Below are 19712 nucleotides of genomic sequence, written 5' to 3'. Positions count from 1 at the left end.
ATACTCATGCTTTTGCCTCTCTTGTAGCCCGCAGATGTTTTTTACTTCATTGGAAGGATTAAAAGTCTACATCTCCTAATTCTAGGTTGAATTTTGTGTTTTACTTTACATAAATAAGCGTGTTGTGAACCTGCGTGTAGACTCATCTTACTCTCTGAATAATGAACCCTTTAAATAGGAAAATACTGCACCAGACTGTAGACCAGGTTTCTGTTGGTCAATGGTGCAATCCCTTTCTGCTGCCTCAAGATAGCGATGCACCAACCAACCAGCGCCTAGCCACACCTCCACACCCATGGATGCACAGATGGGCGCAAGTCCATTTGCTACTTAAATAACGTGGGCGCTGGGCAATGACAATGACAATTACGCTGCGCAAAACTTGGGATCCTTTTTTCTCCTTCGTTAATTCTGTTCCTTCTTTTGAAGATTAGCATGATTTATGTAGTGAGTCATTTATGTGATGGGGGGTCGCCTTCTATACTGTGTTCTGGTGTTTTTATAATGATGTAAGACTGAGTGACACGTCGTACTTTCTGATGGGTGGATGTTGTGTATTGATAACCCAATAAAAATACACTACATAGTCTCACTTTAAGGGATTCAGCTTTCAAGACCATCAAAATCAATTAGTCACAGTTTAACAGCAGTTCTATGCATTCAAGGATGCTTCCATTGAAAACATCATTAGTAAACTTCCAACACATTACAGTTATTATTACCCTTTGGAGAGATGTAGACATGCCCCTGAATTCATCACATGCAACATCAGAGGTACTATTATGGTGGGTGCCAAGAGTACAATGTGTTGCTGCAGCCATTATTCCAAACTGATGTGCTCTTATGTAATGCCATGTAGACACAAGACCACTCCTGCCTGCATAGCAACAGGGGGAAGGAGGCGAGAGGTCAAGGGTGATCTAGGACCAGTGGAAGCTGTGGACTGTCCGTAGTTAACATATGTTCAGCACTTCTCTTGACCGTGTGTGTTCAGTCATAAGCAATCCATATAATCCAGCACTGTAATCCCAGAGGAATTCAATAAACCGCAGGCTGCAGGCATACAGAGTCGTTGTAGTGACACTTAATCCAGAAGCTGTTTCTGTTTGTGTCACCCCTCCCCCCGCTCCCTCAGGACTTCACCATGACCCTGTATCTGAGGCACTACTGGAAGGACGAGAGGCTGGCCTTTCCGAGCTCCACCAACAAGAGCATGACCTTTGACGGGCGCCTGGTGAAGAAGATCTGGGTGCCTGACGTGTTCTTCGTCCACTCCAAGAGGTCTTTCATCCACGACACCACCACTGACAACATCATGCTGCGGGTCTTCCCCGACGGTCACGTCCTGTACAGCCTGAGGTGAGAACAGGAAGCGTCCCCCCCGCACACAAACATCTGCTTTCACAGGGAGTTTTCATTCCAACCAGATGAGACTTGGCAGGCCTTGTTACAGCATGCACAGAGCTGGTGACGTTCACACTCTGCTCTTTTCCTCAGGGTTACGGTCACTGCTGCCTGCAACATGGATTTCAGTCGTTTCCCTTTGGACTCACAGACGTGCACGCTAGAGCTGGAGAGCTGTAAGTACTCCTCTCTATAGCTAAGAAGACAGTGGAAATCAAGTGCTACCAATTCTTAAAGGCCCAACGCATTTTGGCAGCATGTTTGTGTGGTCATTCATGACTGTTTTATGACTATATACTCTTATTAATCAGTAAGAGGTTGGTGCAGAACAACAGTTGAAGTTAATTGCATCATGTAATCATGTGGGTATATGTTAATACATTGATGCCACTGGTTACAGGAAATGCTCACATACTGGTCTTTATCCATCCAAATACTGCTACTGATACTGAAACTAGTACAATTCTATACTCTTTATTTATTATTTTATTTCTATTTTATTTTATTTAAAGTTAAAGGAATACATACACATACTTAAGACATAAAGACAGCAGCAACAACATATATAAAAACAACAACATAAAAATCATAAAAAGAGGTGCTACCCGTTGTAAGTAGTGCACTGTCAAGAGGTAAGTTCATATTCATGTATACATACAATCAACCTCATATATAGATACATATACATATATACATATATCTATATCTACACACGCATTCATATAAACTGGGAAAAAAAAGTTCAGAAACTTGTGTTTGGTGGATTATTTCTCTGTTGTTACAATGCTAATGGTCATTGTATTCTACATCGTTGGAAAGCCTGTTTATTTACCTTCACAATGATGTCCAACTTGTATGGATCATGCATTTGTGGGATGAGCAGCACAGCTGATTATGTGGGTAGCGCCCAAGAAAAATGTTCCAAAATGCTCTGTAAACAGTGTATTCTCATAAGGCTACCAGGAAGCCTGCAATGACTGCCCTTCACCATCAGGCCCATTTGCGCTGGTGTCGACAACACAGACAATGGAACCTGAACATGTGGGGGAATATCATGTTCAGTGATGAGTCCAGGCTCTGTCTGCGAAAGTTGGATGGCAGGGTCAAAGTATGGAGACGACGCGGAGAACGCTATGCTGATTGTTGCACCGATGGAGTAAGAGCTTTTGGTGGGGGCGGTGTCATGGTGTGGGGGGGCAGGGGCGGGCATCTCCCTCACTGGCAAAACAAGGCTTGTCATCATTGAAGGCCATCTCAATGCAGTGAGATATCGGGATGAGATTCTGCAGCCAGTGGCGATCCCATATCTCCACAATCTGGGACCTAACTTCATCCTCCAAGATGACAACGCTCGCCCCCACAGAGCCAGGGTTATCACAGACTACCTCCACAATGTGGGAGTAGAGAGAATGGAACGGCCTGCCAAGAGTCCAGACCTCAACCCAATTCAACACTTGTGGGATCAGCTTGGGTGTGCTGTACGTGTTAGAGTGACCAACACAACCACGCTGGCTGACCTGCAACGAATCCTGGTTGAGGAATGGAACGCCATCCCACAGCAACGTGTGACCAGGTTGGTGACCAGCATGAGGAGGAGGTGCCAGGCTGTTGTGGCTGCGTATGGATCTTCCACCGCTATTGAGGCTCCTGACGGTGTATTAAATGAATAAAGTGTAAAATAGCCAATATGTCTTGTTTGTTCCTTGTTACTGATAGAGAGTTCAATCATCCAATCCACCAAACAACTCAAAACAAGAGTCAACACCAACAGGAGAATAAACTGTTTAGCACTGGCAGAGCATTTTGGCAATTTTTTCTTGGGCGCTACCAACATAATCAGCTGTGCTGCTTATCCCACAAATGCATGATCCTTACAAGTTGGACATCATTGTGAAGGTAAATAAACAGGCTTTCCAACGATGTAAAAGACAATGCCAATTAGCATTGGAACAACAAAGAAATAATCCATCAAACACAATTTCCGAACTTTTTTTTCCCAGTGTTCATATCCACTTAGGCACATTCGCTTACACAATTATCTATTCTATTATACAGACAAAAAAGGGACATATTTACATCCCTTTAGTTGACCTTTATCAACATTATTTATTAATTAATTTTTGTTTAACTCCAATTTTCACCCTGACTCAAAGTATCCCACCCATGTTCAAAAATGATATTCTGTTCTTTATTCCTGTTAACATCTTTCACAAGAACCCACTGATTCTTCAAAATCATTTTGAAACGTTCAGTGTTTAATCTTTTTGTAGCTTTAAATATAAATGCTTTCCCCATCATCATAATGATGATGTTGTTCAGGTCTTTTCCTTCTTCATCATCCCTTAAATCACCAAACATTATGAATTAAGGACAACTATAGAAATTTGATTTGTAAACTGAGATCCACTTTTCAACTTTAATCCAAAATAATGAATGTCTGACTCCTCTTCCTCCTCCCACAATCTACATGAGTCACATTGTTGGATGCGCCATTTTTTTATCATTTTCTTAGTAGGCGAGTATTTTTAGATTAGTTTTAGTTGTAAAATTCTAATGTAGACATCAAAAAAAGTTGTGTAAATGCATGGGATACATTTGTCTAACAATTCTATACTGACATCCATGCTCTCTGTCCTTCAGACGCATACACAGACGAAGACCTGATGCTGTATTGGAAAAGCGGCGACGAGTCTCTGAGCACTGACGACAGGATTTCTCTGTCTCAGTTCCTCATCCAGAAGTTCCACACGACCTCCAGACTGGCTTTCTACAGCAGCACAGGTAGACTGAGTGGACTTTTACACAGATCTTTTCTTTACGGCCCATTTATCCACTGGTGACTGCTCCTGTAGGGACCCTGAGTCCCTCACGGATGACTGAGCTTTTCACCCGATCTCTAAGGGAGACACCAGCCACCATCCTGAGAAAACCCATTTCAGCCGCTTGTACCTGCGATCTAGTTCTTTGGGTCCTGACCCAGCCCTCATGACCACAGGTGAGAGTAGGAACGAAGATTGACCGGTAGATCGAGAGCTTTGCCTTCCGGCTCAGCTCTCTTTTCGTCACAACGGTGCGGTAAAGCGAATGCAATACCAATCACGTTCCATAGTCCCCTCACTCGCGAACAAAACCCCCGAAGTACTTGAACTCCTTCACGTGGGGTAAGGACTCATTCCTTACCCGGAGTAGGCAATCCATCGGTTTCCTGCTGAGAACCATTTCTATATAATTATATACTGTATAGTAATATAATGATTTTCTCACAATGCAAATAATGCAATATTTCCTGTTCCTGTATAATTTCAAACTCAGTCATCCGTGAGGGACTCGGAGTAGAGCCGCTGCTCCTTTGCGTTGAAAGGAGCCAGCTGAGGTGGTAAGGATGCCCCCTGGGCGTCTCTCTAGGGAGGTGTTCAAGGCACGACCAGCTGGGAGGAGGCCACGGGGAAGACCCAGGACTAGGTGGAGAGATTATATCTCCACACTGGCCTGGGAACGCCTCGGGATCCCCCAGTCAGAGCTGGTTAATGTGGCCCGGGAAAGGAAAGTTTGGGGTCCTCTGCTGGAGCTGTTGCCCCCGTTACCCGACCCCAGATAAGAGGTTGAAGATGAGATGAGAAATAACAAAGGCAACCCATGCAGCCTTAATCCTAAACTACATTGTAGAATGAATGTTTTTCCATTTACTGATGTTCGTGGCCCCTCCTCTGCCTGAGTGACGAGGTAACATTACCGTTAAATTAAAAATCAGCAAACACACTTCGTCCACATTTTGTCCAGTTATACTGTTGACGGTGACACCAACAGTAAACTGTAGACAGTGTGAAGGGCCTGGAGCTTTCAACTCCAAAAAGACAGATAACCACAGGTTCCTGTTCATTTATAATGGACATGTGTGTTGTGATATTTAAACAAACTATCTGAAATCAAAGCCTCTCGTCTACAGACCGGTCTCTAGAGAGCTCCAGCCAGCTCGTAGCGATCTGTGAGCGTGACCGCCCGAGAGAGAGGTACCCGACCCCGACAGCGACCCCGGCAGGCGCTAGCTAGCTGTCATGGCAGTTTGTGGAGCTTCTAAATTCTGAAAACTTCTGACATTTTTTTTTTCGATTCACCGTCTAATATTCGAAAACTGTCAATGTTCTACATCTACGCAGTTGATTTCTCTCCTCAAAAACTTTCAGAAGTGAATTTATTGATGAAATAGCTATGAAAATTGTAAAAAACGAGAAGTTTCTGGCTACTGTTGTTGTTGTAACCGTAGCCTGTAGCGGTCCAGCGCTTTGCATTGTGGGATACTGTAGGTAGACTGGTCCGATGGGGACTGGAGATTTTTTCCAAATCAGTACGACATCCAGGTACTTTTGGCATACTGTAGATTTAGCTTTTGTTCGCATACTACATACTACATACTACATGAGGTTGTCCTAGTATTGTATGAAGTTGTACTACTAGTATAGTATGAGGTTGTATTGCTAGAATAGTATGAGGTTTTATTACTAGTATAGTATGAGGTTGTATTACTAGTATAGTATGAGGTTGTATTACTAGTATAGTATGAGGTTGTACTAATAGTATAGTATGAGGTTGTACTACTACTATAGTATGAGGTTGTACTACTAGTATAGTATGAGGTTGTACTGCTAGTATAGTAGGAGGTTGTACTACAAGATAGTATGAGGCTGTACTACTAGTATAGTATGAGGTTGTACTACTAGTATAGTATGAGGTTGTATTATTAGTATAGTATGAGGTTGTACTACTAGTATAGTATGAGTGTGTACTACTAGTATAGTATGAGGTTATACTACTAGTATAGTATGAGGTTATATTTCTAGTATAGTATGAGACTGTATTACTAGTGTAGTATGAGCTTGTACTATTAGTATGAGGTTGTACTACTAGTATAGTATGAGGTTGTACTGCTAGTATAGTAGGAGGTTGTACTACTAGTATAGTATGAGGTTGTACTACTAGTATAGTATGAGGTTGTACTACTAGTATAGTATGAGGTTGTATTATTAGTATAGTATGAGGTTGTACTACTAGTATAGTATGAGTGTGTACTACTAGTATAGTATGAGGTTATACTACTAGTATAGTATGAGGTTATATTACTAGTATAGTATGAGGCTGTATTACTAGTATAGTATGTGGTTTTACTACTAGTATAGTATGAGGTTGTACTACTAGTATAGTATGAGGTTGTACTACTAGTATAGTATGAGGTTGTATTATTAGTATAGTATGAGGTTGTACTACTAGTATAGTATGAGTGTGTACTACTAGTATAGTATGAGGTTATACTACTAGTATAGTATGAGGTTATATTTCTAGTATAGTATGAGACTGTATTACTAGTGTAGTATGAGCTTGTACTATTAGTATGAGGTTGTACTACTAGTATAGTATGAGGTTGTACTGCTAGTATAGTAGGAGGTTGTACTACTAGTATAGTATGAGGTTGTACTACTAGTATAGTATGAGGTTGTATTATTAGTATAGTATGAGGTTGTACTACTAGTATAGTATGAGTGTGTACTACTAGTATAGTATGAGGTTATACTACTAGTATAGTATGAGGTTATATTACTAGTATAGTATGAGGCTATATTACTAGTATAGTATGTGGTTTTACTACTAGTATAGTATGAGGTTGTATTACTAGTATAGTATGAAGTTGTACTATTAGTATGAGGTTGTACTACTAGTATAGTATGAGGTTGTACTACTAGTATAGTATGAGGTTGTATTATTAGTATAGTATGAGGTTGTATTACTAGTATAGTATGAGGTTGTACTATTAGTATGAGGTTGTACTACTAGTATAGTATGAGGTTGAACTACTAGTATAGTATGAGGTTGTACTACTAGTATAGTATGAGGTTGTACTACTAGTATAGTATGAGGTTGAATTACTAGTATAGTATGAGGTTGTACTACTAGTATAGTAGGAGGTTGTACTACTAGTATAGTATGAGCTGGTACTATTAGTATAGTATGAGGTTGTACTACTAGTATAGTATGAGGTTATATTACTAGTATAGTATGAGGTTGTACTGCTAGTGTAGTATGAGGTTGTACTGCTAGTATAGTAGGAGGTTGTACTACTAGTATAGTATGAGGTTGTACTACTAGTATAGTATGAGGTTGTATTATTAGTATAGTATGAGGTTGTACTACTAGTATAGTATGAGTGTGTACTACTAGTATAGTATGAGGTTATACTACTAGTATAGTATGAGGTTATATTACTAGTATAGTATGAGGCTATATTACTAGTATAGTATGTGGTTTTACTACTAGTATAGTATGAGGTTGTATTACTAGTATAGTATGAAGTTGTACTATTAGTATGAGGTTGTACTACTAGTATAGTATGAGGTTGTACTACTAGTATAGTATGAGGTTGTATTATTAGTATAGTATGAGGTTGTATTACTAGTATAGTATGAGGTTGTACTATTAGTATGAGGTTGTACTACTAGTATAGTATGAGGTTGTACTACTAGTATAGTATGAGGTTGAACTACTAGTATAGTATGAGGTTGTACTACTAGTATAGTATGAGGTTGTACTACTAGTATAGTATGAGGTTGAATTACTAGTATAGTATGAGGTTGTACTACTAGTATAGTAGGAGGTTGTACTACTAGTATAGTATGAGCTGGTACTATTAGTATAGTATGAGGTTGTACTACTAGTATAGTATGAGGTTATATTACTAGTATAGTATGAGGTTGTACTGCTAGTGTAGTATGAGGTTGTACTACTAGTATAGTATGAGGTTGTACTACTAGTATAGTATGAGGTTGTACTACTACTATAGTATGAGGTTGTACTACTAGTATAGTATGAGGTTGTACTACTAGTATAGTATGAGGTTGTACTGCTAGTATAGTAGGAGGTTGTACTACTAGTATAGTATGAGGTTGTACTACTAGTATAGTATGAGGTTGTATTATTAATATAGTATGAGGTTGTACAACTAGTATAGTATGAGTGTGTACTACTAGTATAGTATAAGACTGTATTACTAGTGTAGTATGAGCTTGTACTATTAGTATGAGGTTGTACTACTAGTATAGTATGAGGTTGTACTGCTAGTATAGTAGGAGGTTGTACTACTAGTATAGTATGAGGTTGTACTACTAGTATAGTATGAGGTTGTACTACTAGTATAGTATGAGGTTGTATTATTAGTATAGTATGAGGTTGTACTACTAGTATAGTATGAGTGTGTACTACTAGTATAGTATGAGGTTATACTACTAGTATAGTATGAGGTTATATTACTAGTATAGTATGAGGCTGTATTACTAGTATAGTATGTGGTTTTACTACTAGTATAGTATGAGGTTGTACTACTAGTATAGTATGAGGTTGTACTACTAGTATAGTATGAGTGTGTACTACTAGTATAGTATGAGGTTATACTACTAGTATAGTATGAGGTTATATTTCTAGTATAGTATGAGACTGTATTACTAGTGTAGTATGAGCTTGTACTATTAGTATGAGGTTGTACTGCTAGTATAGTAGGAGGTTGTACTACTAGTATAGTATGAGGTTGTACTACTAGTATAGTATGAGGTTGTACTACTAGTATAGTATGAGGTTGTATTATTAGTATAGTATGAGGTTGTACTACTAGTATAGTATGAGTGTGTACTACTAGTATAGTATGAGGTTATACTACTAGTATAGTATGAGGTTATATTACTAGTATAGTATGAGGCTGTATTACTAGTATAGTATGTGGTTTTACTACTAGTATAGTATGAGGTTGTATTACTAGTATAGTATGAGGTTGTACTATTAGTATGAGGTTGTACTACTAGTATAGTATGAGGTTGTACTACTAGTATAGTATGAGGTTGTATTATTAGTATAGTATGAGGTTGTATTACTAGTATAGTATGAGGTTGTACTACTAGTATAGTATGAGGTTGTACTACTAGTATAGTATGAGGTTGTACTACTAGTATAGTATGAGGTTGAACTACTAGTATTGTATGAGGTTGTACTACTAGTATAGTATGAGGTTGTACTATTTGTATGAGATTGTACTACTAGTATAGTATGAGGTTGTACTACTAGTATAGTATGAGGTTGAACTACTAGTATAGTATGAGGTTGTACTACTAGTATAGTAGGAGGTTGTACTACTAGTATAGTATGAGCTGGTACTATTAGTATAGTATGAGGTTGTACTACTAGTATAGTATGAGGTTATATTACTAGTATAGTATGAGGTTGTACTGCTAGTGTAGTATGAGGTTGTACTACTAGTATAGTATGAGGTTGTACTCCTAGTATAGTATGAAGTTGTACTACTAGTATAGTATGAGGTTGTACTACTAGTATAGTATGAGGTTGTACTACTAGTATAGTATGAGGTTGTACTGCTAGTATAGTAGGAGGTTGTACTACTAGTATAGTATGAGGTTGTATTATTAATATAGTATGAGGTTGTACAACTAGTATAGTATGAGTGTGTACTACTAGTATAGTATGAGGTTGTGCTACTAATATAGTATGAGGTTATATTACTAGTATAGTATGAGGCTGTATTACTAGTATAGTATGTGGTTTTACTACTAGTATAGTATGAGGTTGTATTACTAGTATAGTATGAGGTTGTACTATTAGTATGAGGTTGTACTACTAGTATAGTATGAGGTTGTACTACTAGTATAGTATGAGGTTGAACTACTAGTATAGTATGAGGTTGTACTACTAGTATAGTATGAGGTTGTACTACTAGTATAGTATGAGCTGGTACTACTACTATAGTAGGAGGTTGTACTAGTATAGTATGAGGTTGTACTACTAGTATAGTATGAGGTTGTACTACTAGTATAGTATGAGGTTATATTACTAGTATAGTATGAGGTTGTACTGCTAGTGTAGTATGAGGTTGTACTACTAGTATAGTATGAGGTTGTACTACTAGTATAGTATGAGGTTATATTACTAGTATAGTATGAGGTTGTACTGCTAGTGTAGTATGAGGTTGTACTACTAATATAGTATGAGGTTGTACTACTAGTATAGTATGAGGTTGTACTCCTAGTATAGTATGAGGTTGTACTACTAGTATAGTATGAGGTTGTACTAATAGTATAGTATGAGGTTGTACTAATAATATAGTATGAGGTTGTATTACTAGTATATTATGAGGTTGTATTAGTAGTATAGTATGAGGTTATATTACTAGTATAGTATGAGGTTGTACTACTAGTATAGTATGAGGTTGTATTATTAGTATAGTATGAGGTTATACTACTAGCATAGTATGAGGTTATAGTTCCAGTATAGTATGAGGCTGTATTACTAGTGTAGTATGAGCTTGTACTATTAGTATGAGGTTGTACTACTAGTATAGTATGAGGTTGTACTACTAGTATAGTATGAGGTTGTACTAATAGGATAGTATGAGGTTGTATTACTAGTATAATATGAGGTTGTACTACTAGTATAGTATGAGGTTGTACTACTAGTATAGTATGAGGTTGTATTAATAGTATAGTATGAGGTTGAACCACTAGTATAGTATGAGGTTGAACTACTAGTATTGTATGAGGTTGTACTACTAGTGTAGTATGAGGTTGTACTACTAGTATTGTATGAGGTTGTACTACTAGTATAGTATGAGGTTGTACTACTAGTATAGTATGAGGTTGTACTACTAGTATAGTATGAGGTTGTGTTACTAGTATAATATGAGGTTGTACTACAAGACAATTGTTGCATTCAAAATGTTACGGTACAGTAGTAGTAGTAGTAGTAGTAATAAAGTAGTTACAGTATGTTGGAACAGAGAATTACAGGTTGAATACCTGTTTTTGTCCATGTTCTAATGATAGTTCAAATTTCAAATAAGAAGTGACAATCCTAGCGCCCATCCCAATATAATGGAGTTAAATGTCTTTTTAACCTTCTCTAAAGACACCAGTCATCAAGGTAGAAAATAGTGCTACTTTAGGTAACCCATATTAATTATATTAGTAAATATAAAAAGCTGAAAGCTGTTACTGAGTGGAGCTTTCAGTAAAAGCTCTGAATTAATTGTTTGGCTTTGCCCAACGAGGTTTTACTCAACCAGTGAGATTAGCACTGAGTCCAGAGGAAAGCTGTTCCTCTGAGAACTCAGGAACTGGAGCACTGATGTGGAAAAACACATCTATTTTAGTACAGTACATTTCTTATACTTCCCCCACATTGTTATTCTGCCATTTGCTAACTTGCTGTGCTCTGCTGTCATAAATGTTGTTCCAATGATCTCTTTTCTATTCAGATGTTATGTGGTTTTATAGGCCCATCCAGATTTCTGTCATCCCTGTTACAGATTAGTTCATTTCACTGGATCTATGTTTATCATTTTTGTTTTACCTCTGACACATAAAACAAACATTCACGGTGCTTTCCTTCCTCCCCGTCTCCCGCCGTCCGTCTCCAGGCTGGTACAACCGTCTGTACATCAACTTCACTCTGCGGCGTCACATCTTCTTCTTCCTGCTGCAGACCTACTTCCCCGCCACTCTGATGGTCATGCTGTCCTGGGTGTCCTTCTGGATCGACCGCAGGGCCGTTCCTGCCAGAGTCTCATTAGGTAACACAATGACCACCCTGCCTGTTCCCATTTAATGTGTGTCAAAAGCACACCCCAGTGACCTGAGAGCATGACCCCATTATAGCACAGCAGAAGCCAGAAAGCAAATCAGACTGGTAAAAGAAAACTTTTTTGCTTTCTTTCTGAGATGAGAAGATCAATATCAATGTCCACATTAAGTATGGAGCTGGAGCTAGGTTAGCCTAGCTTAGCATAAAGACAGGAAGCAGGGGTAAACAGCTAGCCTGACTCTGCCTGTAAGAAAATGAAACACTAAAGCTAACTGACACACTAGCCATATTTTTATGCACGTTTTGAAGGATCACATCAGAAAAGCTGTATGGAAACGGCACAATTTGATAGAACTTCCTCAATTATGCAAAAACGTTTTTACTCTCGCTTGAGATGGTTTGTGCTTCTGTCGAAAAAGAGTTGATGCATTTAATGTTATACGTAAACGCCTTTACAGAATCAATTCTGACGTAGCGAACATTTAACTCAGATGGCTGATCAGCTGTTTCTGCTGTCCACGTCTTTAAGTTTAAATTGAATTTATTTGCACACATAAAGCCCCATAAAACCCCCCAAAAATTGTGTCAGGAGAGGTCAAGAAGCCACAGGCTTATACAAACCCAGACGTTCCCAGGCCAGACCAGATATATAATCTCTCCAGTTTGTTCTGGGTCTACCCCGGGGCCGGGTCGGAGGCGTTCCCAGGCCAGACCAGATATAAAATCTCTCCAGTGTGTTCTGGGTCTACCCCGGGGCCGGGTCCAAGGCGTTCCCAGGCCAGACCAGATATATAATCTCTCCAGTGTGTTCTGGGTCTACCCCAGGGCCGGGTCCGAGGCGTTCCCAGGCAAGACCAGATATATAATCTCTCCAGTGTGTTCTGGGTCTACCCCGGGGCCGGGTCCGAGGCGTTCCCAGGCCAGACCAGATATATAATCTCTCCAGTGTGTTCTGGATCTACCCCGGGGCCGGGTCCGAGGCATTCCCAGGCCAGACCAGATATCTAATCTCTCCACTGTGTTCTGGGTTTACCCCGGGGCCGGGTCCGAGGCGTTCCCAGGCCAGACCAGATATCTAATCTCTCCAGTGTGTTCTGGGTCTACCCCGGGGCCGGGTCCGAGGCGTTCCCAGGCCAGACCAGATATATAATCTCTCCAGTGTATTCTGGGTCTATCCCGGGGCCGGGTCCGAGGCATACAAAAATAGAAGTGTAATACAACCGTTTGTGGTATTAAGGGCTTACAGCCTCAATATTGCCAACTTAATGACTTTCTGGCTTGGCTTGGTACATTTTTAAGCACCTAGCAACAAATCTAGTAACTTTTTGGGCAGACCTTAACTCAATAATTCTCAGTGAATGTGCTGTCATGTGTCTGGCTCTCTGGACTGACTGGGGTCAGTGATTGGAGGAGGGCAGCAGCCAATCACTCATCCCCTTTGTTTGTCTGGGGACCTCCTCCTCCTATTTTCTTTTTGTTTCCCCAGTTTCTTGTCGTTGCCCTACAAGCTCGGGAGCTATCTCTGTACTGGACAGAGAGCGATAACATGGATATGAATTTTCTTTATATTTCACACAAGGTTGTATGTTCTCTGTGCTTCAGGTATAACCACGGTGCTCACCATGTCCACCATCATCACTGGAGTCAACGCCTCCATGCCCAGGGTCTCCTACATCAAAGCTGTGGACATTTACCTGTGGGTCAGTTTCGTCTTTGTCTTTCTATCTGTGCTTGAATACGCTGCAGTCAACTACCTGACAACGCTGAGGGACGGTAAAGACCGCAAGCTCAGAGAAAAAGCCAGGCAACAGGTACAGAGACCTTTTCAGAATATGGCATGCGTCCCCAAATGGTGCTTTTAACTTCTTATTCACTCTTGATTCCTCTCCTCTCTTTTGCCCCAGTCCCAGACACTCCCCTGCACCTGTGGCATGTCCCACACCAGGACCATGATGCTGGACGGAACGTACAGCGAGGCGGACGCCAACAGTCTGGCGGGTTACACGAGGGCCTCCATGGCGGCTGAGGATGCGTCAGAAAAACAGGAGCGAATGGTGGTGCATCTCTCCCTGGACAACGAGCCCACGGGGACCAAGAAGAAGCGCGGCTTCCGAATCATCCAGAACACCCACGCCATCGACACCTACTCTCGCATGATCTTCCCTGGCTCCTACATCCTGTTTAACCTGATCTACTGGTGTGTGTACTGCTGAGTGTGTGCATTTTAGCCTAAACAGTAGCAGTGAGAGGAAATCTTGTTGTTGACTTTAGAAGAGAGATACTGTACAGTTGTTTCCATTCTGCATGTTCAGGTAGAGCAACAAATTTGGCAGGATGGATAAAGAATATCAGAATATCTCCAACTCTGGCTCACATGTCACTGCTGGACTGGACCACTCCAACACCATCTCCTGCTTTACACCATTATATCACAAGCTCATGTTTACCCCAGTCACACTCTGACAACCTCGTGGGGCTGGTTGCACGTTGTGCTCCTTGAGTAGTCTAATGCCAGTTGAACAAAAATAAAAACTATTTTAAGGTCTTGTTCGCGAGTTAGGGGACAATGGAACGTGAGATTGGCCGGAGAATCGGAGCAGCAGGGGGGCGGTATTGCATTCGCTTTACCGCACCGTTGTGACAAAAAGAGAGCTGAGCCGGAAGGCAAAGCTCTCGATCTACCGGTCAATCTTCATTCCTACTCTCACATATTCATGTTCATGAGGGCTTTGTCATGACCCAAAGAACTAGATCTACTGGTCAGTCTTTGTTTCTACTCTCACCTATGGTCATGAGGGCTGGGTCATGACCCAAAGAACTAGATCTACCGGTCAGTCTTCATTCCTACTCTCACCTATGGTCATGAGGGCTGGGTCATGACCCAAAGAACTAGACCTACCGGTCAGTCTTCGTTCCTACTCTCACCTATGGTCATGAGGGCTGGGTCATAACCCAAAGAACTAGATCGCGGGTACAAGCGGCCGAAATGGGTTTTCTCAGGAGGGTGGCTGGCGTCTCCCTTAGAGATAGTGTGAGAAGCTCAGTCATCCGTGAGGGACTCGGAGTAGAGCCGCTACTCCTTTGCGTTGAAAGGAGCCAGCTGAGGTGGTTCGTGCATCTAGTGTGGGCGCCTCCCTAGGGAGGCTTTCCAGGCAGAAGTTTGGGGTCCCCTGCTGGAGCTCTTGCCCCCGCGACCCGACCCCGGATAAGAGGTTGAAGATGATCTGATCTGATCTGGGAGCTTTTAGATAAATTATGTTAAATGACGTTTTCATAATGTGAAGAAATATGCTGATTTAAAGGTTATGTCTGTAAACTGAGTCACAACATCCAGTACAACTGTGTCCATCTCTGATTGTATCTAGGTAGCTAGCTATGCAGGAAGATAATGTCCCCATTCTTAATCCCGCCGACAGAACTCAAGTAAGGGTTCCGGAGGTCTGTACTACCAAGCGAGTTCAACATACCCAGGGTATCTTCTCGTTATCTGGCTTCACTAACCCTAGCAAACAAGATCACACTAAGCGGTCCTACGAAGGTGGTTATCAACTCGGTAAATCAACCCAACAACCCAACAACCCAGTACAATGGGCACGTGAGCATCAGAACTGGACCACGGAGCAATGGAAGAAGGTGGTCCGGTCTGATGAATCACATTTTCTTTTACATCATGTGGATGGCAACGAGTTGGAGGTGTTGACTCGGCCTCCAAATTCTCCAGATCTCAATCCAATGGAGCATCTGTGGGATGTGCTGGACCAACAAGTCCGATCCACGGGGGCCCCACCTCGCAACTTCCAGGACTTAAAGGATCTGCTACTGACAACTTGGTGCCAGATACCACAGCAGACCTTCAGAGGTCTAGTGGAGGCCATGCCTCCACGGTTTAGGGCTGTTTTGGGAGACCTACTCAATATTACGCAGGTGGTCATAATGTTATGGCAGATCGGTGTATATGTCTATGTGAAGCTGGCCTGTTAGATCTGAGCCACAGGGAAATCTTTGTGCAACCAGCCCCCGCCCAGACTTCCCTCTCTTCTCTTGAGCTCTCTATCTTCATGACCAAACTGTCAAATTAACAAGAGCAGCTAATTTGGCTGCTATCGCCTCTCGTAACCTTTGGATCTGACTGAGTCACAAAACTAAATGTGTCCAGAGCAGATGGCTAATGAGGCAGTAAGTGAGCTAAATACCAGGCTTTCTTCCCTTAACGGCGCCCCGACTACAGTGACAACCTTTCAATTAAAGTGACAGTAAACGCTGCTGCCCTGGATTACTGTTGGCATTAACCAGACTGAAACTAGGATGTTACTGTATGGGTTTTAAAGCACCACACACCACTGTTGCTGAGCAAAGTATTTATTTATTTATGTATTTACAGCTTGTTCATTTTATTTGATATTTATTTATTTATAAATTTTTAGTGCAACAATAGATCCATGTGCCATTAAACCTTAAATTGGCAACGATGCACGAAACAGGGCTTGTACAGAAACTGCTTGATGCATGCTGTAGACTGTATATTTATAGATGTATATTTCTTAGAAAGGACTTAAAACATGGGAAGCTGTAACAGTGATGTAACCAACTTCAACTGCCTTAAGTGAACATTTTTTTGATACACCAACATGGTTTAACGGCAGTGTTTCTGTTTTTTCATTTGTTTGTTTGACAGTATGAGTGACTACAGCTATATCCCAGTTTTCTAAGCAGAATTCCATCCAATTCATTCACATTTAATGATGTGGGTAAATAGTAAGCTAGAAGCTATTTCTAGGCCAGCTATGCTGCATGTGATGTGGGATTTCTGTCATCACAAGAGCTGCAGTTTCATTCCATAAAAACTGATTTACAAGCAGTCAGTATTTCCAAAGCAGATTCTACCTTCAAAAGAATCCACTTTTTAAAAGAGCAGTTTTGGGAAATGAGTTTATTCACCTTGCTTAGAGTTAGATGAGGAAATGTATATCAGTCTCATGTCTGTGCATGTTCAGTGCAGAGCTGGAGCAAGGAGGCAATCAGCTTATCTCAGCATAAAGACTGGAAGCAGGAGGAGACAGCTGCTCTGTCCAAAGTTTTAAAATATGCCAACAGCACCTCTAAAGCTCACTAATGACCATGTTGCATCTCGTTTGTTTAATTAGTAGCCTACTCAAACAGACATGCAAACTGTAGCCTGTTCATCTTGTTTCATTGATTTCATTCAGCTTGACATTGGCTGTTCGGAGGGGGGGGACTTTAATCACTTCTACCCTAACCAATCAGAAGGGAACCAGCAGGGAAGCAGCCATCATTGAGCACCAGACACCAGACCACACAGGTGTGGAACCAGGCTAGGCTAGCTGTAATCCCCTGCTTCTAGTCTTTATGCTAAACTAAACTAACCACCTTCTGGCTCTAGCTCCTTGTGAGAGTGGAGTGGTATCGATCTTTTCATCTAACTCTCGGCAAGAAAGTGAAAAGGCACATTCCACAAAATGTCAAACTACTCATTTAAAGGGACTCTATGTAAGAATCAGAAATGTCTTGTTAACAGAGACACCTGTGGCCGTTAAGTCAACGAAAGTCTGTGTCCTGTTGCTGGCGCTTGTGCTCGCTATACATAGACATGAAACGAGCATCGGTCAACACAGTGAGGAGACACACGTCAGCTAAAAGCACAATATCACTCTATATTTCAGCTGCTTGGCAGTAATGTTAGCTGACCAGACGAAGGTCTCTCCATGAATCAATGCTGATCCTAGTGTTGGCTTTTCCTGCCTCAGCCTCCCGACCACGGCCGGGAGACGCCGGAGTTTTGGTCGGAGACGATAATGTTTCTCTCTGCGGAGCCCCGTCACTTCACAAGACACAGGAAACCTCTGTTGGTCTGGAGGAGCTGCAGCAGTTATTTCTGGACAAATGTTCACTGAACATTCACTAGATATTCTCAGAGCTAAACTAACTCTTCTGCAGCGTGGAGTGAGCAGCATGCACGTGAGAGGTGGAGTGAGAGAGCGAGTGAGAACGAGCACGGTGTGGGACTGAAGGCAGGCAGAGGAGCAGAGTACAGCAGAGACTCCAGCCCTGGAGACCAAAGCTACGGTCTCCTCTGTGTCTTCTGACCGCGGTCGGGGGCTGGAGCAGGAAGAGTTAACACTGTTTAACAGACGGGCTTCACTAGATACAACCAAGAGGTTTTGGTGCTTCACAGTAGTTTGTGTTGGAGTCTGAGTCTGAACAGCGTAGCCACATGCAAGCGCGCATGGGACACCGACCCACAACGATTTATACGTGTAAGAAGTTACAAACAATCCCTTTAAAGTCAAGGTCTCCACCTGATTCTTTTCAGTAGCCAATAATGCGCTTTAGCTTCATGGCAACAATCATTTTCCAAAACTAGATGTGATTTTTATTTATTTATTTAATTATTCATTTTAATGGTGCATATCATTTTGTAATGAAACTCCCATAACAGCAAGTCAGATGGTTTCTCAGTGCAAAAAAACAAAAGAAGATAGAAAAGCATGCTGGCGTCAGCGTCAGCTTCCACACCATCATCACCTCTCTCTTCATCTTCAGAACATGTCTAGAATGTAATGCTTCAGAGCACATTTCATAAATAAAGACTTTCTTTCACACATTTAAATGAGTACTGATTTACAGCTTTGAAGATTCAACATATCATCAGACCACCACAGACGCTGTCATGCTCCTCCACTCTGGTTTCTAATGACAGCGGTGGCTAAGAAGCAGCTTTACTGAAAACACTCAAAACTTCCAAGAATAATGTATCAGACACAATCATCCGTCTTTAATCCAGATTTTAGAGAGCACTCTGGGCACATCTAATCCCCAAATAAACAAATCACGTCAGATTTGCCTATGCTACCACTACTTAAAAACACAGTAGTGCAGTAAGGCAGCTGATCTGATCCCACACTCTGGGCTGTGTTGTTTATTAATGCTTTTGCTGCTTTAAGGTATAATACACTGACTCATGCTCTATTATGTCTGGCTGTGGTCCTTGAGGACTTATTGTCCTAAAAGGACATCTGCTGTGGCTTGTATTCTGTTGTGTCTGGGCTAAATTAATAAACATTCACACACATTTCTTTGAAAAGCCAAAAAACGGAAACATGCTATAAATAGTTTACAAATCCCTGATGGCTTTGGGTAGTTTGGTTGGATTTGAACAGGAAGGAAAAGGATCAGATTTGAACTGAGCATGACCCACAATTAGGGTTTTGGACCGTTTTTTTTTTCCTTTCGTTTTTTTTTTTCTTTCGTTTTTGCTCATCACTGCTCAGTATATATTAAAAAGCGCCTGGGTTACAGAGGTAACAGCTCTTATTTGATGCCCTCATCAACAGGCTAAATCAGCTGAAATGATGACGACTGTCAACGGCTTCATGGCTTAGTTACCTTGTTGCTTTGGGACTGTTTCAGGTAACTGTCCATCTACCCATCTAGTACAAGAGTATTAAGTAAGGGATGATGTACAGCGAGCCGGTCGTTGTTGTGAAAGAATCCCCGACTGTGTCGATGTCGACGATGACTACATGTAATGTGAAAACATTACATGTAGTCATTTCTCCCATGTTAAAGCTGAAGTAGGTAGAACTGGAGCAAATAGGAAAAGTTATTTTTATAAAACTATAACTATAACTATATAACTATATAGTACTGCTTGAAACAGGTAA

General features: G+C 41.1%; 1 protein-coding gene and 2 long non-coding RNA genes across 5 annotated transcripts in view; all 3 read left to right on the top strand.

The window, feature by feature from the left end:
- LOC119476517 (gamma-aminobutyric acid receptor subunit rho-2-like) overlaps positions 1-14909 on the top strand; it is a 30815-nt gene extending 15906 nt beyond the window's left edge. Inside the window, exons 4-9 of one of the 2 annotated variants that reach the window (XM_037749866.1) lie at positions 1136-1359; positions 1498-1580; positions 4045-4185; positions 11867-12019; positions 13633-13841; positions 13935-14907. In XM_037749866.1, coding sequence (XP_037605794.1) covers positions 1136-1359; positions 1498-1580; positions 4045-4185; positions 11867-12019; positions 13633-13841; positions 13935-14243 — 1119 coding nt within the window. In that variant the 3' untranslated portion in view covers positions 14244-14907. Of the gene's footprint in view, positions 1-1135; positions 1360-1497; positions 1581-4044; positions 4186-11866; positions 12020-13632; positions 13842-13934 lie in introns of both variants that reach the window. The other variant, XM_037749867.1, reaches the window with a different exon arrangement.
- LOC119476519 lies at positions 6149-8570 on the top strand. Of its 2 annotated transcripts, none has more exons than XR_005204026.1 (3): positions 6149-6229; positions 6345-6416; positions 8475-8570. It is a non-coding gene; the product is annotated as an uncharacterized LOC119476519 (long non-coding RNA). The 2 variants fall into 2 exon arrangements; XR_005204027.1 differs by lacking the exon at positions 8475-8570 and adding an exon at positions 6796-6843.
- LOC119476518 lies at positions 9805-10829 on the top strand. Its single transcript, XR_005204025.1, has 3 exons — positions 9805-9947; positions 10063-10395; positions 10775-10829. It is a non-coding gene; the product is annotated as an uncharacterized LOC119476518 (long non-coding RNA).
- Positions 14910-19712: the final 4803 nt, after the last annotated feature.

Source organism: Sebastes umbrosus, chromosome 18, assembly GCF_015220745.1.
Source record: "Sebastes umbrosus isolate fSebUmb1 chromosome 18, fSebUmb1.pri, whole genome shotgun sequence".
Taxonomy (NCBI): Eukaryota; Metazoa; Chordata; class Actinopteri; order Perciformes; family Sebastidae; genus Sebastes; species Sebastes umbrosus.
This window is presented reverse-complemented; position numbering and strand designations above follow the sequence as displayed.